The sequence below is a fragment of the Oncorhynchus tshawytscha genome, linkage group LG06 (genome assembly GCF_018296145.1).
Source record: "Oncorhynchus tshawytscha isolate Ot180627B linkage group LG06, Otsh_v2.0, whole genome shotgun sequence".
NCBI classification, from domain to species: Eukaryota; Metazoa; Chordata; class Actinopteri; order Salmoniformes; family Salmonidae; genus Oncorhynchus; species Oncorhynchus tshawytscha.
The window spans coordinates 14,094,139-14,117,998 of NC_056434.1; the positions used below are offsets into that span (position 1 = coordinate 14,094,139).

The window sequence follows — 23,860 nt, forward strand, 5'->3', positions numbered from 1 at the left end:
ATTTGGTTAATAACAAAAGTGTATCTCAATACTTTGTTATATACCCTTTGTTGGCAATGACAAAGGTCAAACGTTTTCTGTAAGTCTTCACAAGGTTTTCACACACTGTTGCTGGTATTTTGGCCCATTCCTCTATGCAGATCTCCTCTAGAGCAATTCATTTTGTCTGTCATAGTTGAAGTGTACCTATGATGAAAATTACAGGCCTCTCATCTTTTTAAGTGGGAGAACTTGCACAATTGGTGGCTGACTAAATACTTTTTTGTCCCACTGTATACACTTATCCATGTCTCAATTAAATCCTTCTTTAATCTGTCTCCTCCCCTTCATCTACACTGATTGAAGTGGATTTAACAAGTGACATCAATAAGGGATCATAGCTTTCACCTGTTCACCTGGTCAGTCTGTCACGAAAAGAGCAGGTGTTCTTAATGTTTTGTACACTCAGTGTATATCTATTTATCTCTCTGTCTCTCATTCTCCCCCTCCCCCCTTTATTCGGCTGTAGACCTGTAGTCAAGGTCAACTTCCACCTAATGTTAGCTGAATGGCATGTTAGCCTGTGTGTTGATGCTCATGCCAGACTCCATTGCACACAATTAACCCCATTATACACAATTGAGTGTCATCTACTTTGGTGCATTTTGTTTTGACTCGTGCGCCTCTCAAACTCGCAAAGGCTGGCAGTTCCTCTTCTGTGATACACGTGAACTAGAAAGAGACCAAATGAGAACGACCGTGTATTTTCACTTTCTATCGCGCACGCTGTCACTCTCACTCATTCTCTCTCACACACACACACACGCACACACGCACACACACACACACCAGTCAGAGCCGTCAGGGTGCCGGGGCCTGTTTTATCTGCAGCTCACAGTTGTTAGTGTGAGAATGCCAGGCTGCCAGTCATCCTGGAGGAAGTGCTGTGCTGCAGATTAGAAAGCCCAGGCAGCAGCTGAGTGGAATGGGACATCACCAGGCGCTCACACAGAATATGCTCTGAAAACCAGAAAATATCATTTTCTTTCTCCTTCTGGGCTTTGTCTGTCTCTCGCTCTCTCTCTCTGTCTCTCTCTAGTCTACTGACTTTAACATGTTGGGTGGCGTTGTTCCTCTGAATATGTTTCCTTGGGCATACTATAGCTATTTGAATAATGCAAGGATGTTTAGTGAAGTTGTATGGTGTATTGATAAAATGTCCAATTATACATTTCTCTCTGACTATAGGTTGTGTTGCTTGTAGGTATTGAAACACTGGAATAGCTATTTATAGTCTGTTGGAAATGATCTTGTTTGTACATGCCTGTATGTACACAGTATAGTGGTGTGTTCACACAGAATCACATTTCATATTTATAGTTGCATTTGTATATAGAGTAAAACAGTCACATATGTCTTACACAGCCCTTGTTTTGTGTTGCAGGACTCTGCTCAGGACGGAGTGATCACCAGAGACATCCACCGCACCTTCCCCGCTCACGACTACTTCAAAGACACGGACGGAGACGGACAGGACTCCCTCTACAAGATCTGTAAGGTACGGATGGATGACACACTGGTGATCGATGTTTATGAAAGCATGTACACTCCTTACCTATTTATTTGGACAGTGAAGCTAAAACTTTTAATTTGGCTCTATACTCCAGCATTTTGGATTTGAGATCAAATGTTTTTAATTTTTATGTATGAAAAAACCCTCAAATTAAAGGTGACATTCTGTACTGTCCCTTCATATGAAACGTTTGATCTCAACCCCAAAATGCTTGATTATAGATCAAAGTTAAATAGTTTTAGCTTCAGTGTTCAAAGTAATGCGTAGAGTGTAGCTGTCAGAATTAATTTGTGTTTCTGTATCACTAAAACTATTGTTAGATGACTTGCGGGAGCAGCTAAAAGCTTACCTTGTATGATGACCCGATACGTACTGAAGACATAATGCACAGAAAAGTACTCTGAACAGAAACGTACAAGCTAACACAAACCACACAATACTCCACACACACCAAGTTGCCATAGTAACATGTTAGGATGCACACCGATACAATAGCTAACTTTGTATCTTGCTCAAAACCAACACATAAGCTTTTAGTTTTAAAACATGTAACTCAAATAGAATATAGATAAGGTATGAATCCAGAATGATGCTACATTTTCTTTCATCTGGTAATTCAGAGAACACAGAAGGATGCTGTGGTGAAACAACGGATTGGAAGGCACACACACACACACACACACACACACACACACACACACACACACACACAAACAAAGTGTCTTAACCTACCAACTATGTCAGTTTAGCACCAGGCTTTCATTTGTATGCAAATACATGTAGATTGCCTGTTGATAGGGTTGGTTAGTTCCTGAAGAGACATGCACTTTTATCTCCTATTCTATTCCTACAATGCTTTTTGTCCAGGTGAGTTCAAAGGACATGCATTGTCCTTGTGAAGGAATTGTGTCAGGACCAGCAGAAAAAAACATCCAGAGAAACATCCCCCTGTACCTAATAATAATTTGAATAATTACTATCTAAAAGGCAAAAACTGATCCCAGATCAGATCTCCTACTCTGATAATCTGTGAATACGGGCCCAGAAGAGGAGGAAACTGCAATGTAAGATAAATCATATTTACGTTTAGCAGGGGCTTTTATCCAAAGTCATGCGTGCATCCATTTGATGTGTATGGGTGGTGCCAGGATTCAAACCCACTACCCTGACATTACAACAGCTATGCTCTACCAACTGATCTACAAAGGACCACAATATTAGGTCAAATTCTCCACCATTCTCCACCACGTGATTGGTTGTGCTCCAAATGATAATCATTTACACACAACAGCCAGCCACAGTTAATCTGTCCCGGCTGACAAATAGGAATGTCATCTATCCCAGACCCCCATCCAGCTAGCACTGTACATCTGTCTAACCGTGGCAGAGCGGGCTGAATTGCAACACTCCATCAAACGTCTCTTACTCTCAAAACAGCCAGGCGGATTATAGCTCCTCAATTACACTTCCCTCTGTATTCCAGGTGGAAACACATAGAAAAACATATTTAATTTCTGTTTTAAAAGCAATGGACTGTGGAGAATGTTACAGCAATCAAGACTCATTGACATAATATACTGTTTATAATATGTATGTAATGTTATAGTCAACTGTGGATTTTATTTTAATCCACTTTAAGGTTAACATTTAACACCAATAATTATGTCATAAACAATCAAGCTCATCTTTGCACCTAGAACCAAGTCCCTAGAAACTACCTGATGCTAGCTAATGAAAACCCTGTATACGCTGATGGTGTGAATTAATAAGATAATTCATCATGTAGCCAGTCATGTCATTAATTGTCATCAATTATGTCCTGCTTATGACATTGTTAAGTAGGTCCTCGGGACAGAAGGTTCCAGTGACGTTTGAAGTAGTAGGGCACAAGGCTCTGGTCAAAAGTAGCACAGTATTATCAAAGATTTTGTAACTAAACCAAGATGGACCACAGCTTGTTGTTTCCAATGGGAACAAATTAGTCATCGTGGGCTTCCTCTCACTACCATATTTGGTAGTAAGTGACAATGCCAACCGGGTGCTTCACATTTATACATCGTTGTTTTATCTGTGGTATTATGCAGAGTAGGGTGTCAAGTGTACAATTCATTCTGAAAGTTTTTCAGACCCCTTGACCTTTTCCACATTTTGTTAAATTAAATAAATAGAAATCTGTATCAATCTACACAGAATACCCCATAATGACGAAGCGAAAACAGGTTTTTAGAAATGTTTAAAAAAATATATATACAGTAATTTTTATACAGTAAACAGTAATTTCTTATTTACATACGTATTCAGACCCTTTTGTTACGAGACTCTAAATTGAGCTCAGGTGCATCCTGTTTCCATTGATCATCCTTGATGTTTCTACAACTTGATTGGAGTCCACCTGTGGTAAATTCATTTGATTTGGAAAGGCACATACCTATCCACATATATGGTCCCATAGTTGGGGGGGAAAAAAACAAGTCATGAGGTTGAAGGAATTGTCTGTAGCGCCCCCGAGACAGGATTGTGTCAAGGCACAGATCTGGGGAAGGGTACCAAAAAATGTCTTCAGCATTGCAGGTCCTCAAGACTACAGTGGCCTCCATCATTCTTAAATGGAGTTTGGAGCCACCAAAACTCTTCCTAGAGATGGCCACCCGGCCAAGCTGGTCAATCGGGGGAGAAGGGCCTTGGTCAGTGAGGTGACCAAGAACCTGATGTTCACTCTGACAGAGCTCCAGATTTCCTCTGTGGAGATGGTTGTCCTTCTGGAAGGTTCTCCCATCTCTGCAGCACTCCACCAATCAGACCTTTATGGGAGAGTGGCTAGACGGAAGCCACTCCTGAGTAAAAGGCACATGACAGCCCTCTTGGAGTTTGCCAAAAGGCACCTAAGAACTCTGACCATGAGAAACAAGATTCTCTGGTCTGATTAAACCAAGATTGAACTCTTTGGCCAGAATGCCAAGTGTCACGTCTGGAGGGAACCTGGCACTATCTCTACAGTGATGCATGGTGGTGGCAGCATCATGCTGTGGGGATGTTTTTCAGCAGCAGCAATTCGGAGTCAGGATCGAGGGAAAGATGAACAGAAAACCTTCTCCAGAGTGCTCAGGAGCTCAGACTGGGGCAAAGTTCACCTTCCAACAGGACAACGACCCTAAACACACAACCAAGACAACTCAGGTGTGGCTTCGGGACACGTCTCTGAATGTCCTTGAGTGTCCCAGCCAGAGCCCGGGCTTGAACCCGATCAAACATATCTGGAGAGACCTGGAGAGACCTGAAAATAGCTGTGCAACGACGCTCCCCATCCAACCTGACAGACCTTGAGAGGATCTGTAGAGAAGAATGCAAGAAACTCCCCAGATACAGGTGTGCCAAGTGCCATACCCAAGAACACTCAAGGCTGTAGTCGCTGCCAAAGATGCTTCAATAAAGTACTGTGTAAAAGGTCTAAATATTTATGTAAATGTGATATTCAAGTTTTTTATTTGTAATATATTTGCAAACATTTCCGGTTTTGCTTTGTCATTATAGGGTATTGTGGGTAGATTGATATATTTATTTTTTTATCTATTTTCGAATCAGGCTGAAAGTTTAAAAAAAACATGTCAGGTCAAGCGGTCTGAATACTTTCCGAATGCATCTTTTCATCTTTCCCTGCAATAGGGTGATTCCCCTAACTGTATATTTCGAGGAGGCTGTTTTGCCAACTGCTTTGAAGAAGACCGAACCAGGGAGCTATCTCTCTCTCTCCCCCTCTCCACCCTCCCTCTGTGTTGTTAAATCTGCCCTTTGAAAACAGGGCTTTACAAAGCTTTCCATCTTGATTGGCCCAGCAAGATTAAAGTCACGCCGATAAAGATGGTCCCGAAAGGCTTTCAGCAAGAAACAAAGGAAATATGCTTTCTATGCTGTATGAGCCGTGCAAATGGTCCTCTCCCAACTCAACATGTACTATCGATGTGAGCGAGCTGATAGTACTATATACTGTAAAGAATCTCCCTGCACCTCTTAGACCATCTGGAAACTGTGTACGTGACAAAAACAATTAGATTTTGTTAGACAATTAAAAGGCTTTCAAAACAGACCGTTGAAAATGGAACTAAAACTCTAGAACTGCGGACGTTGAGCAACTTTTAAACCACAAATAACAACTGAACAGCCTAGTATCTACTGTGAGAAGGACTCATCCTCCGCAACATTTATACACCTTTTGAACTGCAGTGTGTGTCTTGAACTGTTTGGTGTGTCACATTTTAAAACACAAAAATTGTCTTACTCAGTATGTTACATGCATGACACACACACACAGTCTCTTATTCATGGTATGAGGTGACATTATTGACATTATTGGCTCTCTGCTTTGTGTTCTAGGCCTATTCAGTCTATGACAAGGAGATTGGTTACTGTCAGGGACAGTCCTTCCTGGCTGCGGTGCTGCTACTGCACGTAAGTGGGGCTCAAACCTCAATACAATGTCTACACAACGTCTATGGAACCCACAGAGTGCAGTTGAGAATGAAGTCTGCACTGTTGTGATTATCAATTTAATTCAATAATAAAAATACATTGGCTCTGGAAAACGATTGCAGAGCGCAGAGTTTGGATAAGTGCAAAGTGCACGTATTAAGATTCAGTTAGTTGTATTGGGACTGATTGTGAGAACAATGGAGAGAAGGAAAGTTAAGGTTTAACAAAGGGAGGAGAGTGCAGCAGGAACAGGGTGAACAACAGGACAGTATGTCAGAGGAGATGGATGGATGGAGGGAGGGAGGTGAGTGGATGGATGGAGGGAGGTGAATGGATGGATGGAGGGAGGGAGGGGAAGGATGGATGGATGGGGGATGGATGGATGGATGGATGGATGGATGGGGTTTGGATGGATGGATGGATGGAGGGGGAAGGATGGATGGAGGTGGAAGGATGGATGGGGATGGATGGAGGGAAGGATGGATGGATGGATGGATGGAGGGGATGGATGGAGGGAGGGGGATGGATGGCGGGAGGGAGGGGGAGGATGGATGGATGGCGGGAGGGGATGGATGGATGTAGGGAGGGATGGAGGGGGATGGATGGATGGAGGGGGAAGGATGGATGGAGTGAGGGAGGGGGATGGGGGATGGGAGGGGGATGGATGGAGGGAGGGGATGGATGGGTGGATGGAGGGAGGGAGGGGGATGTATGGATGGCCGGAGGGGGAAGGATGGATGGATGGATGGCGGGAGGGGGATGGATGGATGGTGGGAGAGGGATGGATGGAAGGGAAAGGATGGATGGAGGGGGATGGATGGAGGGGGATGGATGGAAGGAGAGGGATGGATGGAGAGGGAAGGATTGGTGGAGGGAGGGGGGGATGGATGGAGGGAGGGGGATGGATGGATGGATGGATGGAGGGAGGGGGGTGGATGGATGGAGGGAGGGGGGATGGATGGATGGCGGGAGAGGGATGGATGGAGGGAGAAGTGGAGAGAGGGTGGATGGAGGGAGAAGTGGAGAGAGGGAGGATGGAGGGAGAAGTGGAGAGAGGGTGGAGGGAGGGAGAAGTGGAGAGAGGGAGGATGGAGGGAGAAGTGGAGAGAGGGAGGATGGAGGGTAAAGTGGAGCAATGATGGCGGGAAGGAGGGAGGGACAAGAGATGGATGGTGGGAGGGACAAGAGATGGATGGCGGGAGAGAGGGAGGGACAAGAGATGGATGGCGAAGTGGAGGGGGAGAAGTGGAGTGAGGATGGGGGAGAAGAGGTAATTGGAAATAAAGGAAGCGGAGATGAAAAGGTGAGCAAGGTGTGAAAGAGAGAGAACGAGATATGAAGGGGGGGGGATGAGGTCCTTAGGAATGCAGGAGGCTGGGGAGGTGTCCAGAATATTAATGGCCCATTCAGCCCAGGACACACGGTCTACCCGATTAAATACCCACCACTCTGTCTCTGCTTGTGGGTGTGTTTCTCTCTCACACACACACACACACACACACACACCACACACACACACACACCATCTCACTCACAACACAAACACTGTGTATTAAAGGGGGAGCATACCCACACCTTTTCTCTTTCACACTGACACTCCCACCTTCTGGTTTTCTTTCACACTCACCAGAATGTTCACCCTCAACAGTTTCCCGTGTGCATCAAGAATGGTCCACCACCTAAAGGACATTCAGCCAACTTGACACAACTGTGCATTGGAGTCAACATGGGCCAGCATCCCTGTGGAATGCTTTCAACACCTTGTAGAGTCCATGCCCTGATGAATTGAGGCTGTTCTGAGGACAAAAGGGGAAGCAACTCAATATAAGCAAGGTGTTCCTAATGTTTTGTGCACTCAGTGCCTTCAGAAAGTATTCACACCCTTACACTTTTCCCACATTTTCATATGCTACAACCTGAATTTAAAATGGATTAAATATAGATTTTACGTCACTGTTCAATACACAATACCCCATAATGTCAAATTGGAATTATGTTAGTAGGCATTTTTACAATAAATGAAAAGCTGAAATGTTTTGAGACAGTAAAATTCAACCCCTTTGCTATGGCAAGCCTAAATAACTAGCTTAACACGTCAGATAATAAGTTGCACGGACTCACTCTGTATGCTATAATGGTGTTTAATAATACTACCCCTTCTCTGTACCTCACACATGCAATTATCTGTAAGGTCCCTCAGTCGAGTAGTGAATTTCAAGCACAGATTCAACCACATTAAACATTATTAAAGTGACTGGTGTTCCAAAAGGTCAAAGGATAAAATGAAACAACTTCCGCTTGACCTCCCCGTATCTCAGAGCTCTCCTTCTCTCGTTCCTCTGTTGGTACACCCTAGCTAACCCCCCACTGGTTCTGTTTGGTCCTGTGGCTGTAGATGCCTGAGGAGCAGGCCTTCTGTGTGCTGGGGAGGATAATGTATGAGTACGGCCTGAGGGAACTCTACAAGAACAACTTTGAGGATCTGCACTGCAAGTTCTACCAGCTGGAACGACTGCTCCAGGTTAGTCCGCCCGCTTCACTGAAGCCCTCTGGAAAAACTTCAAACCTAACAAAATGTCACATAATGATTGTCATCGTGTGTGTGTGTGTGTGTTGCATGCGTGTATGTGCGCACATCATCAGCGTGTGTATGTGCAGACACTTAACCGTGCTCTATGCACCTTAAAGATGGAATCCGCAGTAAGGGGAAACGACGCCACTGTCCTCCCCACAGACATTATTGTTTTTGTTTTGTTGACGAGGTCGGCAGAGCTGGGAGTGCATCGCGCAATCGGACGTAGCAGTTTGACCATTAAGGATTCCATCTTTAAGAGCACGGACTGACTATTTTTGTAAGGGCCGGCCTTAGGTTCGTTATTAGGCTAAATCCACTCCAACTTGTTTAATTTTATACAGAAATCAATTTTAGCCTCCCCTAAGTAGGCCTTTTTTCAACGCTGGGTAAGTATTGACAGCCTAGCTCCCCAAGGCTAAGGAATATTAGCATTAATCGCTAAGGGTTGGCATACAGGTGGAAGTAAGTCAGTTTCTCTTTCTCTTTTCTCTCCAGCTCTCTCCTTCTCTCACTCCCTCTCTGACGGCGCTTTCTGAGCTGTGATGATGATCGCTTGCTTGACTGAATGACTGATTTACTGACTGAGTTGACTGATTTACACTAGTCTGTCAATCAATATATTGGCATATACAGTGCCATCGGAAAGGATTCAGACCCCTCGACTTTTTCCACATTTTGTAACGTTACAGCCTTGGATTAATGGATTGAAAAATAAATACATCTCAGCAATCTACACCCAATACCCCATAATGACAAAGTAAAAAACGTTTTTTTTTTTTAAGTTTAGCAAATGTATTAAAAATTAAAAACAGATACCGAGTGGCGCAGCGGTCAAAGACACAGCATCTCAGTGCAAGAGGCGTCACTATAGTCCCTGGTTCGAATCCAGGCTCTATCACATCCGGCCATGATTGGGAGTCCCATTGGGTGGCGCCCATTCGACCCAGCGTCGTCCGGGGTAGGCCGTCATTATAAATAAGAATTTGTTCTTAACTGACTTGCCTAGTTAAATAGAAACAAAATATTCAGACCCTTTGCTATGAGACTCGACATTGAGCTCATGTGCATCCAATTTCCAGTGATCATCCTTGAGATGTTTCTACAACTTGGAGTCCACCTGTGGTAAATTCAATTGATTGGACATTATTTGATTTGTCTGTATAAGGTCCCACAGTTGACAGTGCATGTCAGAGCAAAAACCAAGCCACGAGGTTCAAGGAATTGTCCGCAGAGCTCCGAGGCAGGATTGTGTCGAGGCACAGATCTGGGGAAGGGTACCAACATTTTTTTGCAGTATTGAAGGTCCCCAAGAACACAGTGGCCTCCATTCTTAAATGGAAGAATTTTAGAACCACCAAGACTCTTCCTAGAGCTGGCCGCCCGACCCAACTGAGCAATCGGGGGAGAAGGGACTTGGTCCGGGAGGTGACCAAGAACCTGATCGCCAGAGTTCCTCTGTGGAGGTGGGATAACTTTCCAGAATCAAATTTTATTTGTCACATGCGCCGAATACAACAGGTGTCGTAGACCTTAGAGTGAAATGTTTGCTTACAAGCCCTTAACCAACAATGCAGTTTAAAAAAAATAACAATAACAAAAAAGGTAACAGATAAGAATAACAAATAATTAAAGAGCAGCAGTAAATAACCATTGTGGGGCTGTATACGTGTGGTACCAGTACAGAGTCAATGTCAATGTGCGGGGGCACCGGTGTCGAGGTAATTCAGGTAATCACATGTAGGTAGAGTTATTAAAGTGACTATGCATAGATAATAACAGAGAGTAGCAGCAGCTTTCTGGGGGTGGGGGGGGTGCAATGCAAATAGTCTGGGTAGAACATGCAGCACTCCACCAATCAAGCCTTTATGGTAGGTTGGCCATGCAAAAGCCACTCCTCAGTAAAAGGCACATGACAGCCCACTTGGAGTTTGCCAAAAGGCACCTGAAGGACTCTCAGACCATGAGAAACAAGATTTTCTGGTCAGATATAACCAAGATTGAACTTTTTGGCCTGAATGCCAAGTGTCACGTCTGGAATAAACCTGGCACCATCCGTATGGTGAAGCATGGTGGTGGCAGCATCATGCTGTGGGGATTTTTTTCTGCAGCAGGGGCTGGGAGACTAGTCAGGATTGAGGATATTATGTAAGATTGCACCGGAGCAGAAGGCAGACGTTTTAAGTGCCCCCAATCGATTGTGTTTTTTGGTTTGTTTATCTGCGTTGTTTGTAACTTGTTTTTTTACTCTTTTTATACATAAATGTTGCCGCTACCGTCTCCTATGACCGAAAATAACGTTAAGACATCAGGACCGCGATGACTCACCACGGACTAGCAGAATCCTTTTTCTTCTTTCACGACTCTGACGAGCCCGAGGCGGAGGATATATGGCTCCCTTGGGAACAGGCCCCGAGCCCCGTGATCTGCGTGGAGGCGGAGAAAGAGAGGTCTGCCTGCTGAGAAGGACAACAACCTCTCCCTCAACGTGATCAACATGGTGCAAGCACACCATGACCGTTGTGAAGCAGGCACGTCAAAACCTATTGCCCCTCAAGAGAAGGGTAAGATTTGGCATGGGTCCTCAGATCCTCAAAAGGTTCTACAGCTGCACCATCAAGAGCATCCTGACTGGTTGCATCACTGCCTGGTATGGCAACTGCTCGGCCTCCGATCGCAATAGCACTACAGAGGGTATTGCGAACGGCCCAGTACTTCACTTGGGCCAAGCTTCCTGCCATCCAGGACCCCTATACCAGGTGATGTCAGAGGAAGGACATAACAATTGTCAGACTCCAGCCACCCCAGTCATAGACTGTTCTCTCTGCTACCGCATGGCAAGCGGTACCGGACCGCAAGTCTTGGTCCAAGAGGCTTCTCCCCAGCTTCTACCCCCAAGCCATAAGACTCCTGAACATCTGGTCAAATAGCTACCCAGACTATTTGCTTTTCCCCTCTCCACACCACTGCCAGTCTCTGTTTTCATCTATGCATAGTCACTTTAATTAACTCTACCTACACGTACATACTACCTCAACTAACCGGTGCCCCTGCACAGTGACTCTGTACCGACACCCCCCTGTATATATTATTTTGTACGGTTGCTCTTTAATTACTTGTTACTTTTATCTCTTATCTGTATTTTTTTGAAACTGCACTGTTGGTTAGGGGCTCGTAACTAAGCATTTCACTAAGGTCTACACCTGTTGTACTCGGCGCATGTGACTAATACGATTTGGTTTGAAAAGATGAACAGAGAGATCTTTGATGAAAACCTGCTCCAGAGCATTCAAGACCTCAGACTGGGGAAAGAGTTCACCTTCCAACAGGACAACAACCCTAAGCACTCAGAGCCAGGACAACTCAGGTGTGGCTTCGTGTCCCAGCCAGAGCCCAGGCTTGAACCCAATCAAACATCACTGGAGAGACCTGAAAATAGCTGTGCAGCGACGCTCCCCATCCAACCTGACAGGTTGAGGATCTGCAGAGAAGAATGGAAGAACCTCCCCAGATACAGGTGTGCTAAGCTTGTAGCTTTATACCCAAGAAGAGTCCAGGCTGTAATCACTGCTAAAGATCCTTCAACAAAGTACTGAGTAAAAGGTCTAAATACTTATGTAAATGTGATATTTAAGTTTTTTTTTTTTATAAATTAGCAAACATTTCTAAAAACCTGTTTTTGTTTTGTCATTATGGGGTATTGTGTGTAGATTGCTCAGGAGGAAAAAACAATTTAATGCATTTTAGAGTAAGGCTGTAACGTAACAAAATGTGGAAAAAGTCAAGGGGGTCTGAATAATTTCTGAATGCAGTGCTTATACTGTGAAATGAACTCTCCTTTCTTCCTATTGAGTGGTTTCATCTCCTCTTATTTCCTTTCTCCAGGAACAACTCCCAGAACTCTGGTCCCACTTCCAGGACCTCAATCTGGAAGCTCACATGTACGCCTCTCAGTGGTTCCTCACGCTCTTCACAGCCAAGTTCCCCCTCTGCATGGTCTTCCACATCACTGACCTGCTGTTGTGTGAGGTAAGAAGTTAAGAAGCCCCAACACTATTGTTAAGACTCATTTTAACACTACTCCTAATCCCAACACTGGTCCTAACCTTAGTCCTATTCCTTACCCCAACACTGGTCCTAACCTTAGTCCTATTCCACAGTACATTACCAACCTGCTGTTGGTACACTAAACTTAAAGGGACAATTTGGGAGTCAGGTGAACTCGTGGACACCATGTGTATGTCTCTGCGTGCAGTTTGAAGGAAGTTGTTAACTAGCGTTAGCACAGTGACTGGAAGTCTATGACACTGATTCTCAACTGGTGGGTCTTGTGGGAGGTTTTAAATGGCTTGCGGGTCACTATTATGGGAATAGGGTGCCATTTGTGACTCAGCACTGTGGCCGTTCTCGCTCCTTCTCTCTGTGTGATTCTCTCCCTCCCTCTGTCTCTCGGCCCCCGGTCGGAACAATTAAATGTTCCGTATGCATTTCTCTGCCAATGAGCTGGGTGTTGAGAATCTGCTCCTCTCCTCTGTGCCTCCCTTTTTTTTTCTCCCTTTCTCCCTCTCCCCCGCCATACCTTTTTCTCCTTTTTCACGGGAGAGGTCACTTTCTTATTGTCCTCGACTTTACCCATGCCTCAGTTTGATTTGGTTTTTTTTGTCATTCTGTTCTCATTTTTTTCTTCTCTTTTTACTATGAAATTGCTTAACCTCTCCCTTCCCCTCTGATCTGTTGTGCTTCTGTGGTCCTTTTCTTTTCTCCACACCTCCTGTCCCCCTTCTTTCTGTCTCTCTCTCTCTCACTCTGTGTCTCTGTCTCTCTCTCTCTGTGAGAGACAGAGACACAGAGGGAGGGAGGGAGGGAGACACAGAGGGAGGGAGGGAGGGAGGGGGAGGGAGGGAGGGAGGGACACAGAGGGAGGGAGGGAGGGAGACACAGAGGGAGGGAGGGAGGGAGACACACGGAGGGAGGGAGGGAGACACACGGAGGGAGGGAGGGAGACACACAGAGGGAGGGAGGGAGGGAGACACACAGGGAGGGAGGGAGGGAGGGAGACACAGAGGGAGGGAGGGAGGGAGGGAGACACAGAGGGAGGGAGGGAGGGAGACACAGGGAGGGAGGGAGGGAGGGAGGGAGACACAGAGGGAGGGGAGGGAGACACAGAGGGAGGGAGGGAGGGAGGGGGAGGGAGACACAGAGGGAGGGAGGGAGAGACACAGAGGGGGAGGGAGGGAGACACAGAGGGAGGGAGGGGACACAGAGGAGGGAGACACAGAGGGAGGGAGGGAGGGGAGACACAGAGGGAGGGAGGGAGACACACAGAGGGGGAGGGAGGGGAGACACAGAGGGAGGGAGGGAGGGAGACACAGAGGGAGGGAGGAAGACACAGAGGGAGGGAGGGAGGGAGGGAGACACAGAGGGAGGGAGGGAGGGAGACACAGAGGGAGGGAGGGAGACACACAGAGGGAGGGAGGGAGACACACAGAGGGAGCGATTGAGAAACACAGAGGGACGGAGGGAGAGACACAGGGAGACATGGAGGGAGGGAGGGAGACACGGAGGGAGGGAGGGAGAGACACAGGGAGGGAGGGAGGGAGGGAGGGAGACACAGAGGGAGGGAGGGAGGGAGGGAGACACAGAGGGAGGGAGGGAGACACAGAGGGAGGGAGGGAGACACACAGAGGGAGGGAGGGAGGGAGACACACAGAGGGAGGGAGGGAGACACAGAGGGAGGGGGAGGGAGGGAGGGAGACACAGAGGGAGGGAGGGAGGGAGGGAGACACAGAGGGAGGGAGGAGGGAGACACACAGAGGGGGAGACACAGAGGGAGGGAGGGAGACACACAGAGGGAGGGAGGGAGACACACAGAGGGAGCGATTGAGAAACACAGAGGGACGGAGGGAGAGACACAGGGAGACATGGAGGGAGGGAGGGAGACACAGAGGGAGGAGGGAGGGAGACACAGAGGGAGAGAGGGAGGGAGACACAGAGGGAGAGAGGGAGGGAGACACAGAGGGAGAGAGGGAGGGAGACACAGAGGGAGAGAGGGAGGGAGACAGAGGGAGAGAGGGAGGGAGACACAGAGGGAGGGAGAGAGACACACAGAGGGAGAGAGGGAGACACACAGAGGGAGAGAGGGAGACACACAGTGGGAGAGAGGGAGACACACGGAGGGAGGGAGGGAGACACACAGAGGGAGGGAGGGAGACACACAGAGGGAGGGAGGGAGACACACAGAGGGAGGGAGGGAGACACACAGAGGGAGGGAGGGAGACACACAGAGGGAGGGAGGGAGACACACAGAGGGAGGGAGGGAGAGACACAGAGGGAGGGAGGGAGGGGAGACAGAGGGAGGGAGGGAGAGACACAGAGGGAGAGACACAGAGGGAGAGACACAGAGGGAGAGACACAGAGGGAGAGACACAGAGGGAGAGACACAGAGGGAGACACAGAGGGAGGGAGGGAGGGAGACACACAGAGGGAGGGAGGAGAGACACAGAGGGAGAGGGAGGGAGGGGAGAGACACAGAGGGAGGGAGGGAGAGACACAGAGGGAGGGAGTGAGACACACAGAGGGAGAGAGGGAGAGACACAGAGGGAGGGAGAGAGGGGGAGAGACACAGAGGGAGGGAGGGAGGGAGAGACACAGAGGGAGTGAGGGAGGGAGAGACACAGAGGGAGGGAGGAGGGAGACACACAGAGGGGGAGGGAGGGAGACACAGAGGGAGGAGAGAGGGGGAGAGACACAGAGGGAGGGAGTGAGACACACAGAGGGAGAGAGGGAGAGACACAGAGGGAGGGAGAGACACAGAGGGGAGGGGGAGAGAGGGAGAGACACAGAGGGAGGAGGGAGGGAGAGACACAGAGGGAGGGAGTGAGACACACAGAGGGAGAGAGGGAGACACACAGAGGGAGAGAGGGAGAGACACAGAGGGAGTGAGGGAGGGAGAGACACAGAGGGAGGGAGGGAGACACACAGAGGGAGGGAGGGAGACACAGATCGAGGGGGAGAGGGAGGGAGAGACACAGAGGGAGAGAGGGAGACACACAGAGGGAGAGAGGGAGACACACAGAGGGAGAGAGGGAGACACACAGAGGGAGAGAGGGAGACACACAGAGGGAGGGAGGGAGACACAGAGGGAGGGAGGGGGAGAGACACAGAGGGAGGGAGGGAGACACAGAGGGAGGGAGGGAGACACAGAGGGAGGGAGGGAGACACAGAGGGAGGGGGAGGGAGAGGAGAGACACAGAGGGAGGGAGGGAGACACAGAGGGAGGGAGGGAGACACAGGGAGGGAGGGAGGGAGAGACACAGAGGGAGGGAGGGAGACACAGAGGGAGGGAGGGAGAGAGAGACACAGAGGGAGGGAGGGAGACACACAGAGGGAGGGAGGGAGACACAGAGGGAGGGAGGGAGGGAGACACAGAGGGAGGGAGGAAGAGGGGGAGGGAGAGACACAGAGGGAGAGACACAGAGGGAGACAGAGAGGGAGGGAGGGAGGGAGAGACACAGAGGGAGAGACACAGAGGGAGAGACACAGAGGGGAGAGACACAGAGGGGAGAGACACAGAGGGAGAGACACAGAGGGAGAGACACAGAGGGAGAGACACAGAGGGAGAGACACAGAGGGAGAGACACAGAGGGGGAGAGACAGAGGGAGGGAGGGAGTGAGACACACAGAGGGAGTGAGGGAGAGACACAGAGGGAGTGAGGGAGGGAGAGACACAGAGGGAGGGAGTGAGACACACAGAGGGAGAGAGGGAGAGACACAGAGGGAGGGAGAGAGGGAGAGACACAGAGGGAGGGAGAGAGGGAGAGACACAGAGGGAGTGAGGGAGGGAGAGACACAGAGGGAGGGAGTGAGACACACAGAGGGAGAGAGAGGGAGACACACAGAGGGAGAGAGGGAGAGACACAGAGGGAGGGGAGAGAGGGAGAGACACAGAGGGAGTGAGGGAGGGAGAGACAGAGAGAGGGAGGGAGGGTGAGACACAGAGGGAGGGAGGGAGTGAGACACACAGAGGGAGAGAGGGAGGGAGAGACACAGAGGGAGAGAGGGAGAGACACAGAGGGAGAGAGGGAGAGACACAGAGGGAGTGAGGAGAGACACAGAGGGAGTGAGGGAGAGACACAGAGGGAGTGAGGGAGAGACACAGAGGGAGTGAGGGAGAGACACAGAGGGAGGGAGGGAGAGACACAGAGAGGGAGGGAGGGAGGGAGGGAGTGAGACAGAGGGAGGGAGGAGACACACAGAGGGAGGGAGAGAGGGAGAGACACAGGGGGAGGGAGGGAGAGAGACACAGAGGGAGGGAGGGAGACACACAGAGGGAGAGAGGGGGAGGGAGAGACACAGAGGGAGGGAGGGAGACACACAGAGGGAGTGAGGGAGAGACACAGAGGGAGGGAGGGAGGGAGAGACACAGAGGGAGGGAGGGAGAGTGAGACAGAGGGAGGGAGGGAGGGAGAGACACACAGAGGGGAGAGGGAGGAGGGAGAGACACAGGGGAGTGAGGGAGGGAGACACACAGAGGGAGAGAGGGAGAGACAGAGGGAGAGAGGGAGGGAGAGACAGAGGGAGTGAGGGAGAGACACAGAGGGAGAGAGGGAGACACACAGAGGGAGGGATTGAGACATACAGAGGGAGGGAGGGAGGGGAGGGAGGGAGGGAGAGACACAGAGGGAGGGGAGAGGGAGGGAGACACACAGAGGGAGTGAGGGAGACACACAGAGGGAGTGAGGGAGAGACACAGAGGGAGTGAGGGAGAGACACAGAGGGAGGGAGGGAGAGACACAGAGGGAGGGAGGGAGGGAGAGACACAGAGGGAGGGAGGGAGACACACAGAGGGAGGGAGGGAGAGACACAGAGGGAGGGAGGGAGGGAGACACACAGAGGGAGGGAGGGAGGGGAGGAGACACACAGAGGAGGGAGGGAGGGAGTGAGGGAGAGACACAGAGGGAGTGAGGGGGAGAGACACAGAGGGAGTGAGGGAGGGAGACACACAGAGGGAGTGAGGGAGACACACAGAGGGAGAGGGAGGGAGACACACAGAGGGAGTGAGGGAGACACACAGAGGGAGTGAGGGAGAGACACAGAGGGAGTGAGGGAGAGACACAGAGGGAGTGAGGGGAGACACAGAGGGAGGGAGAGACACAGAGGGAGTGAGGGAGAGACACAGAGGGAGTGAGGGAGAGACACAGAGGGAGTGAGGGAGAGACACAGAGGGAGTGAGGGAGAGACACAGAGGGAGTGAGGGAGAGACACAGAGGGAGTGAGGGAGAGACACAGAGGGAGTGAGGGAGAGACACAGAGGGAGTGAGGGAGAGACACAGAGGAGGAGGGAGAGACACAGAGGGAGTGAGGGAGAGACACAGAGGGAGTGAGGGAGAGACACAGAGGGAGTGAGGGAGAGACACAGAGGGAGTGAGGGAGAGACAGAGGGAGGGAGGGAGAGACACAGAGGGAGGGAGGGAGAGACACAGAGGGAGAGAGGGTGAGACACAGAGGGAGTGAGGGAGGGGAGAGACACAGAGGGAGTGAGGGAGACACACAGAGGGAGTGAGGGGAGACACACAGAGGGAGTGAGGGAGACACACAGAGGGAGTGAGGGAGAGACACAGAGGGAGTGAGGGAGAGACACAGAGGGAGTGAGGGAGACACACAGAGGGAGAGAGGGAGAGACACAGAGGGAGTGAGGGAGACACACAGAGGGAGAGAGGGAGGGAGACACACAGAGGGAGGGTGAGGGAGGGAGGGAGGGAGAGACACAGAGGGAGGGAGGGAGACACACAGAGGGAGGGAGGGAGGGAGAGACACAGAGGGAGTGAGGGAGACACACAGAGGGAGTGAGGGGGAGACACACAGAGGGAGTGAGGGAGACACACAGAGGGAGTGAGGGAGACACACAGAGGGAGGAGGGAGACACACAGAGGGAGTGAGGGAGAGACACAGAGGGAGTGAGGGAGAGACACAGAGGGAGTGAGGGGAGACACAGAGGGAGGGAGAGACACAGAGGGGAGTGAGACACAGGAGGGAGACACAGAGGGAGTGAGGGAGACACACAGAGGGAGTGAGGGAGACACACAGAGGGAGTGAGGGGAGACACACAGAGGGAGTGAGGGAGACACACAGAGGGAGTGAGGGAGACACACAGAGGGAGGAGGGAGACACAGAGGGAGGAGGGAGACACACAGAGGGAGTGAGGGAGAGACACAGAGGGAGAGAGACACAGAGGGAGAGACACAGAGGGAGTGAGGGGAGACACAGAGGGAGTGAGGGAGAGACACAGAGGAGTGAGGGAGAGACACAGAGGGAGGAGGGAGAGACACAGAGGGAGTGAGGGAGAGACACAGAGGGAGTGAGGGAGACACACAGAGGGAGGAGGGAGACACACAGAGGGAGTGAGGGAGAGACACACAGAGGGAGAGGGAGGGAGAGACACAGAGGGAGTGAGGGGAGACACACAGAGGGAGGGTGAGGGAGACACACAGAGGGAGAGAGGGAGAGACACAGAGGGAGTGAGGGGAGACACAGAGGGAGGGAGAGAGGGGAGACACACAGAGGGAGGGAGGGAGGGAGGAGGGAGAGACACAGAGGAGGGAGGGAGACACACAGAGGGAGGGAGGAAGGGAGGGAGAGACACAGAGGGAGAGACACAGAGGGAGACACAGAGGGAGGGAGGGAGAGACACAGAGGGAGAGACACAGAGGGAGAGACACAGAGGGAGAGACACAAAGGGAGAGACACAGAGGGAGGGAGGAGTGAGACACACAGAGGGAGAGAGAGAGAGACAGAGGGAGAGAGGGAGAGACACAGAGGGAGGGAGAGAGGGAGAGACACAGAGGGAGGGAGTGAGACACACAGAGGGAGAGAGGGAGAGACACAGAGGGAGGGAGTGAGACACACAGAGGGAGAGACACAGAGGGAGGGAGAGACACAGAGGGAGGGAGAGAGGGAGAGACACAGAGGGAGGGAGAGAGGGAGAGACACAGAGGGAGTGAGGGAGGGAGACACACAGAGGGAGTGAGGGAGACACACAGAGGGAGGAGGGAGACACACAGAGGGAGTGAGGGAGAGACACAGAGGGAGTGAGGGAGAGACACAGAGGGAGGAGGGAGACACACAGAGGGAGTGAGGGAGACACACAGAGGGAGTGAGGGGAGACACACAGAGGGAGGGAGGGAGGGAGGGAGGGGGAGACACACAGAGGGAGGGAGGGAGACACACAGAGGGAGGAGGGAGACACACAGAGGGAGTGAGGGAGAGACACAGAGGGAGTGAGGGAGACACACAGAGGGAGAGGGGGAGGGAGACACACAGAGGGAGGAGGGAGACACACAGAGGGAGTGAGGGAGAGACACAGAGGGAGTGAGGGAGACACACAGAGGGAGAGAGGGAGAGACACAGAGGGAGTGAGGGAGACACACAGAGGAGAGAGGGAGGGAGACACACAGAGGGAGGGATTGAGACATACAGAGGGAGAGACACAGAGGGAGGGAGGGAGGGAGGGAGAGACACAGAGGGAGGGAGGAGGGAGAGACACAGAGGGAGGACACAGAGGGAGTGAGGGAGAGACACAGAGGGAGGGAGTGAGGGAGAGACACAGAGGGAGGGAGTGAGGGAGAGACACAGAGGGAGGGAGTGAGGGAGAGACACAGAGGGAGGGAGGGAGGGAGAGACACAGAGGGAGGGAGGGAGGGAGAGACACAGAGGGAGGGAGGGAGGGAGACATACAGAGGGAGGGAGGAAGGGAGGGAGAGACACAGAGGGGAGAGACACAGAGGGAGAGACACAGAGGGAGAGACACAGAGGGAGAGACACAGAGGGAGAGACACAGAGGGAGAGACACAAAGGGAGAGACACAGAGGGAGGGAGGGAGTGAGACACACAGAGGGGAGAGAGAGGGAGAGACACAGAGGGAGAGAGGGAGAGACACAGAGGGAGGGAGAGAGAGGAGAGGGAGAGACACAGAGGGAGGGAGGGAGACACACAGAGAGGGAGAGAGGGAGAGACACAGAGGGAGGGAGAGAGGGAGAGACACAGAGGGAGTGAGGGAGGGAGAGACACAGAGGGAGGGAGTGAGACACACAGAGGGAGAGAGGGAGACACACAGAGGGAGAGAGGGAGAGACACAGAGGGGAGAGAGAGGGAGGGAGAGACACAGAGGGAGTGAGGGAGAGACACAGAGGGAGAGAGGGAGAGACACAGAGGGAGAGAGGGAGAGACACAGAGGGAGGGAGGGAGAGGGAGGGGAGGGAGGGAGGGAGGGAGGGAGGGAGACACACAGGGAGGGAGGGAGGGAGGGACACAGAGGGAGGGAGGAGACACACAGAGGGAGGGAGGGAGGGAGGGAGAGACACAGAGGGAGGGAGGGAGACATACAGAGGGAGGGAGGGAGAGACACAGAGGGAGGGAGGGAGAGACACAGAGGGAGGGAGGGAGAGACACACAGAGGGAGGGAGAGGACACAGAGGGAGTGAGGGAGAGACACAGAGGGAGTGAGGGGAGACACAGAGGGAGGGAGGGAGACACACAGAGGGGAGAGAGGGAGAGACACAGAGGGAGGGAGGGAGAGACACAGATAGGGAGGGGGAGGGGAGACACACAGAGGGAGACACACAGAGGGAGGGAGAAACAGAGGGAGGGAGGGAGACACAGAGGGAGGAAGGAGGGAGACACAGAGGGAGGAAGAGAGGGAGAGACAGAGGGAGGGAGGGAGACACAGAGGGAGGGAGGGAGAGACACAGAGGGAGAGAGGGAGAGACACAGAGCTTAAATACACACAGGACACCAGATAAGACAGGAGAAATACTCCAGATATAACAGACTGACCCTAGCCCCCCGACACATAAACTACTGCAGCATAAATACTGGAGGCTGAGACAGGAGGGGTTGGGAGACACTGTGGCCCCATCCGATGATACCCCCGGACAGGGCCAAACAGGCAGGACGCTTATTTTGGATATTTACAATATAAAAATGAGAATCAAAATTGTCAACGGGACAACAGTAACAACAATAACCAAGTGTCAAAATAACTATACATTCAACAATAACAATAACAATGTCTCTGTCTGTCTGTCTGTCTCTCTCTCTGTGTGTCTCGCGCTTCGTGTTGTCTCGCGCTTCGTGTTGCTTCGCTTCATGTTGTCTCGTGCTCTGTGTCTGCCTCGCTCTGTGTCTGCCTCGCTCTGTCTGCCTCGCTCTGTGTCTGCCTCTGACATCCTAGCGCCATCTAGAGCCCTTTGAAAAAATAGACGGAGGAAGGGAAAGGGGGTTGAGGAGAGAGAGAAAGAAGCCTTCTTCTGGTTATTTATAGAACTGGGAAGATATTTTTAGCTCAGTGTTGCCATGTGAACGGGCTGTCGGTGTTCCCATGTGGAGCTGACTTCAGCATCCTCTCCCCTTCTTCCCCTCTCACTTGCTGTCCCTCTCACTTGCTGTCCCTCTCACTTGCTGTCCCTCTGTCTCGCTAGCCCTTTCCCTCTCTCTCTTTCTCTATGTCACTCTTCTCCCTCTCTCCTTAATCTATTTATTTATCTCATTTTCTCACTCTGCCATTCATTCATCCATTTGTCTGTCACTGTGCCCATGATGGAGCCCAACCTGTCTCCCTCTCTCCCTCCCTCTCTCTCTCCCACTCTCTCCCTCTCTCTCTCTCTCTCTCTCCCCAACCACTTGTCCTCTCTCCATCTAGCTCCGTCTTTTAGATGGTTGTCACTCAGTACTATGGGTCCAGGTGCCTTTGTATCCTCAGGGGTGGGCGTGTTTCCATAGCGTTCCCTTGGGAACGTAGAGTCCTTATTATCATCAACGGACCGTTTGCTTTGAAATCATATGAAATCATCAATGGACAATACAGACACGATGAAATCTGACAATATGACTCATGAATGGATGTTTGAAGTTACATAGAATGTGATGGTACAAATACGTTGATTACACCGGCACCAGAAGTATCATTATGTCATTTGTTTTTAGTGTGTTTTTTCTTAGCTCTCAACACAGCAGTTTCATAAGTTACGAGTCTTTTCATTTTGAAGATAATTTTTACTTTGCCAATCCATCACAATAAAAAAAATGAAATGGACATTTCCTACATGGTTTATTGGCATTACGTTTACAAGATAAAGCAGCCGATATGAAGACAGTTGATGAGATGAACGACTTTGATTCTTTCCACTGTATGACATGTGTTTAGGTGATAGCTACAGACCTGTGATAATTGTCTTGTTCTTGTCCTCTCCTAGGGTCTGAACGTCATCTTCAACGTGGCTCTGGCCCTCCTCAAGGTGTGATCGACTTCCTTTACTTTTATTCATGTACTGGGGGTCCAGACCATTCCTTTGATTTTCAATTACAGACATCCTGTTATGGTATTGGACGAGTCACACTCAACACAGAGGCCTAAGACTTCGACCTGCCTTTTTTGATTGCTATGAATCAGATTATATTAAGAGTCTTTTTGACCTCAATGGTCTAGAGGTAGAAGAAGTTGGCCTTAACCACAGGTCCAGAATCAGATGGCCCAACCCCGAAATCCAAAACTTTTAGAAGAAAACGTCAAAAAGGATGTCAATATACAGACCACCATCCTCTCTCTTACTTATGAGCCATTTGACTGATTTCAAAACTAGATGTATTTTCAGTTACTGTGGGGGATTCTGCAGTGTTTAGTAAATGCATGGGAAGAGCATCTCTGCTGTCAGAGAATGATGTTCTGTGTAGTACAGTATGGATGACTGGGTTGGAAGAAAGTGGAATAGTTTACTATGTCTCCCTCTGCTGCCCATTTATTTTATGTAACTGTTATTTTAACAGGGAGTCTTGCTGAGACCAAGGTCTCTTTCACAGATGAGAACTTTGCATATCAGTCAATCAATCAAATGTATTTATAAAGCTGTTCTTACATCAGCTGATGTCACAAAGTGCTGTACAGAAACCCAGCCTCAAACCCCAAACAGCAAGCAATGCAGGTGTAGAAGCACGGTGGCTAGGAAAAACTCCCTAGAAAGACCAAATCTTAGGAAGAATAGAGAGGAAGAGAGGGAACCAGGCTATGAGGGGTGGCCAGTCCTCTTCTGGCTGTGCCGGGTGGAGATTATAACAGAACATGACCAAGATGTTCAAATGTTCATAAATGACACACACACACACACACACAGACACACACACAGACACACACACACACACACACAGACACACACACAGACACACACACACACACACACAGACACACACACACACACACACACACACACACACACACA

At 50.4% G+C, this 23,860-nt stretch overlaps 1 protein-coding gene across 2 annotated transcripts in view; it reads left to right on the forward strand.

The window, feature by feature from the left end:
* The window catches only part of LOC112252073 (rab GTPase-activating protein 1-like), a 152,560-nt gene that overhangs the window by 80,596 nt on the left and 48,104 nt on the right, over positions 1–23,860 (forward strand). For both annotated transcript variants that reach the window (XM_042323002.1, XM_042323003.1), the window contains 5 exons: positions 1,424–1,537; positions 5,924–5,998; positions 8,415–8,540; positions 12,477–12,620; positions 22,841–22,882. In XM_042323002.1, coding sequence (XP_042178936.1) covers positions 1,424–1,537; positions 5,924–5,998; positions 8,415–8,540; positions 12,477–12,620; positions 22,841–22,882 — 501 coding nt within the window. The remainder of the gene's footprint in view (positions 1–1,423; positions 1,538–5,923; positions 5,999–8,414; positions 8,541–12,476; positions 12,621–22,840; positions 22,883–23,860) is intronic.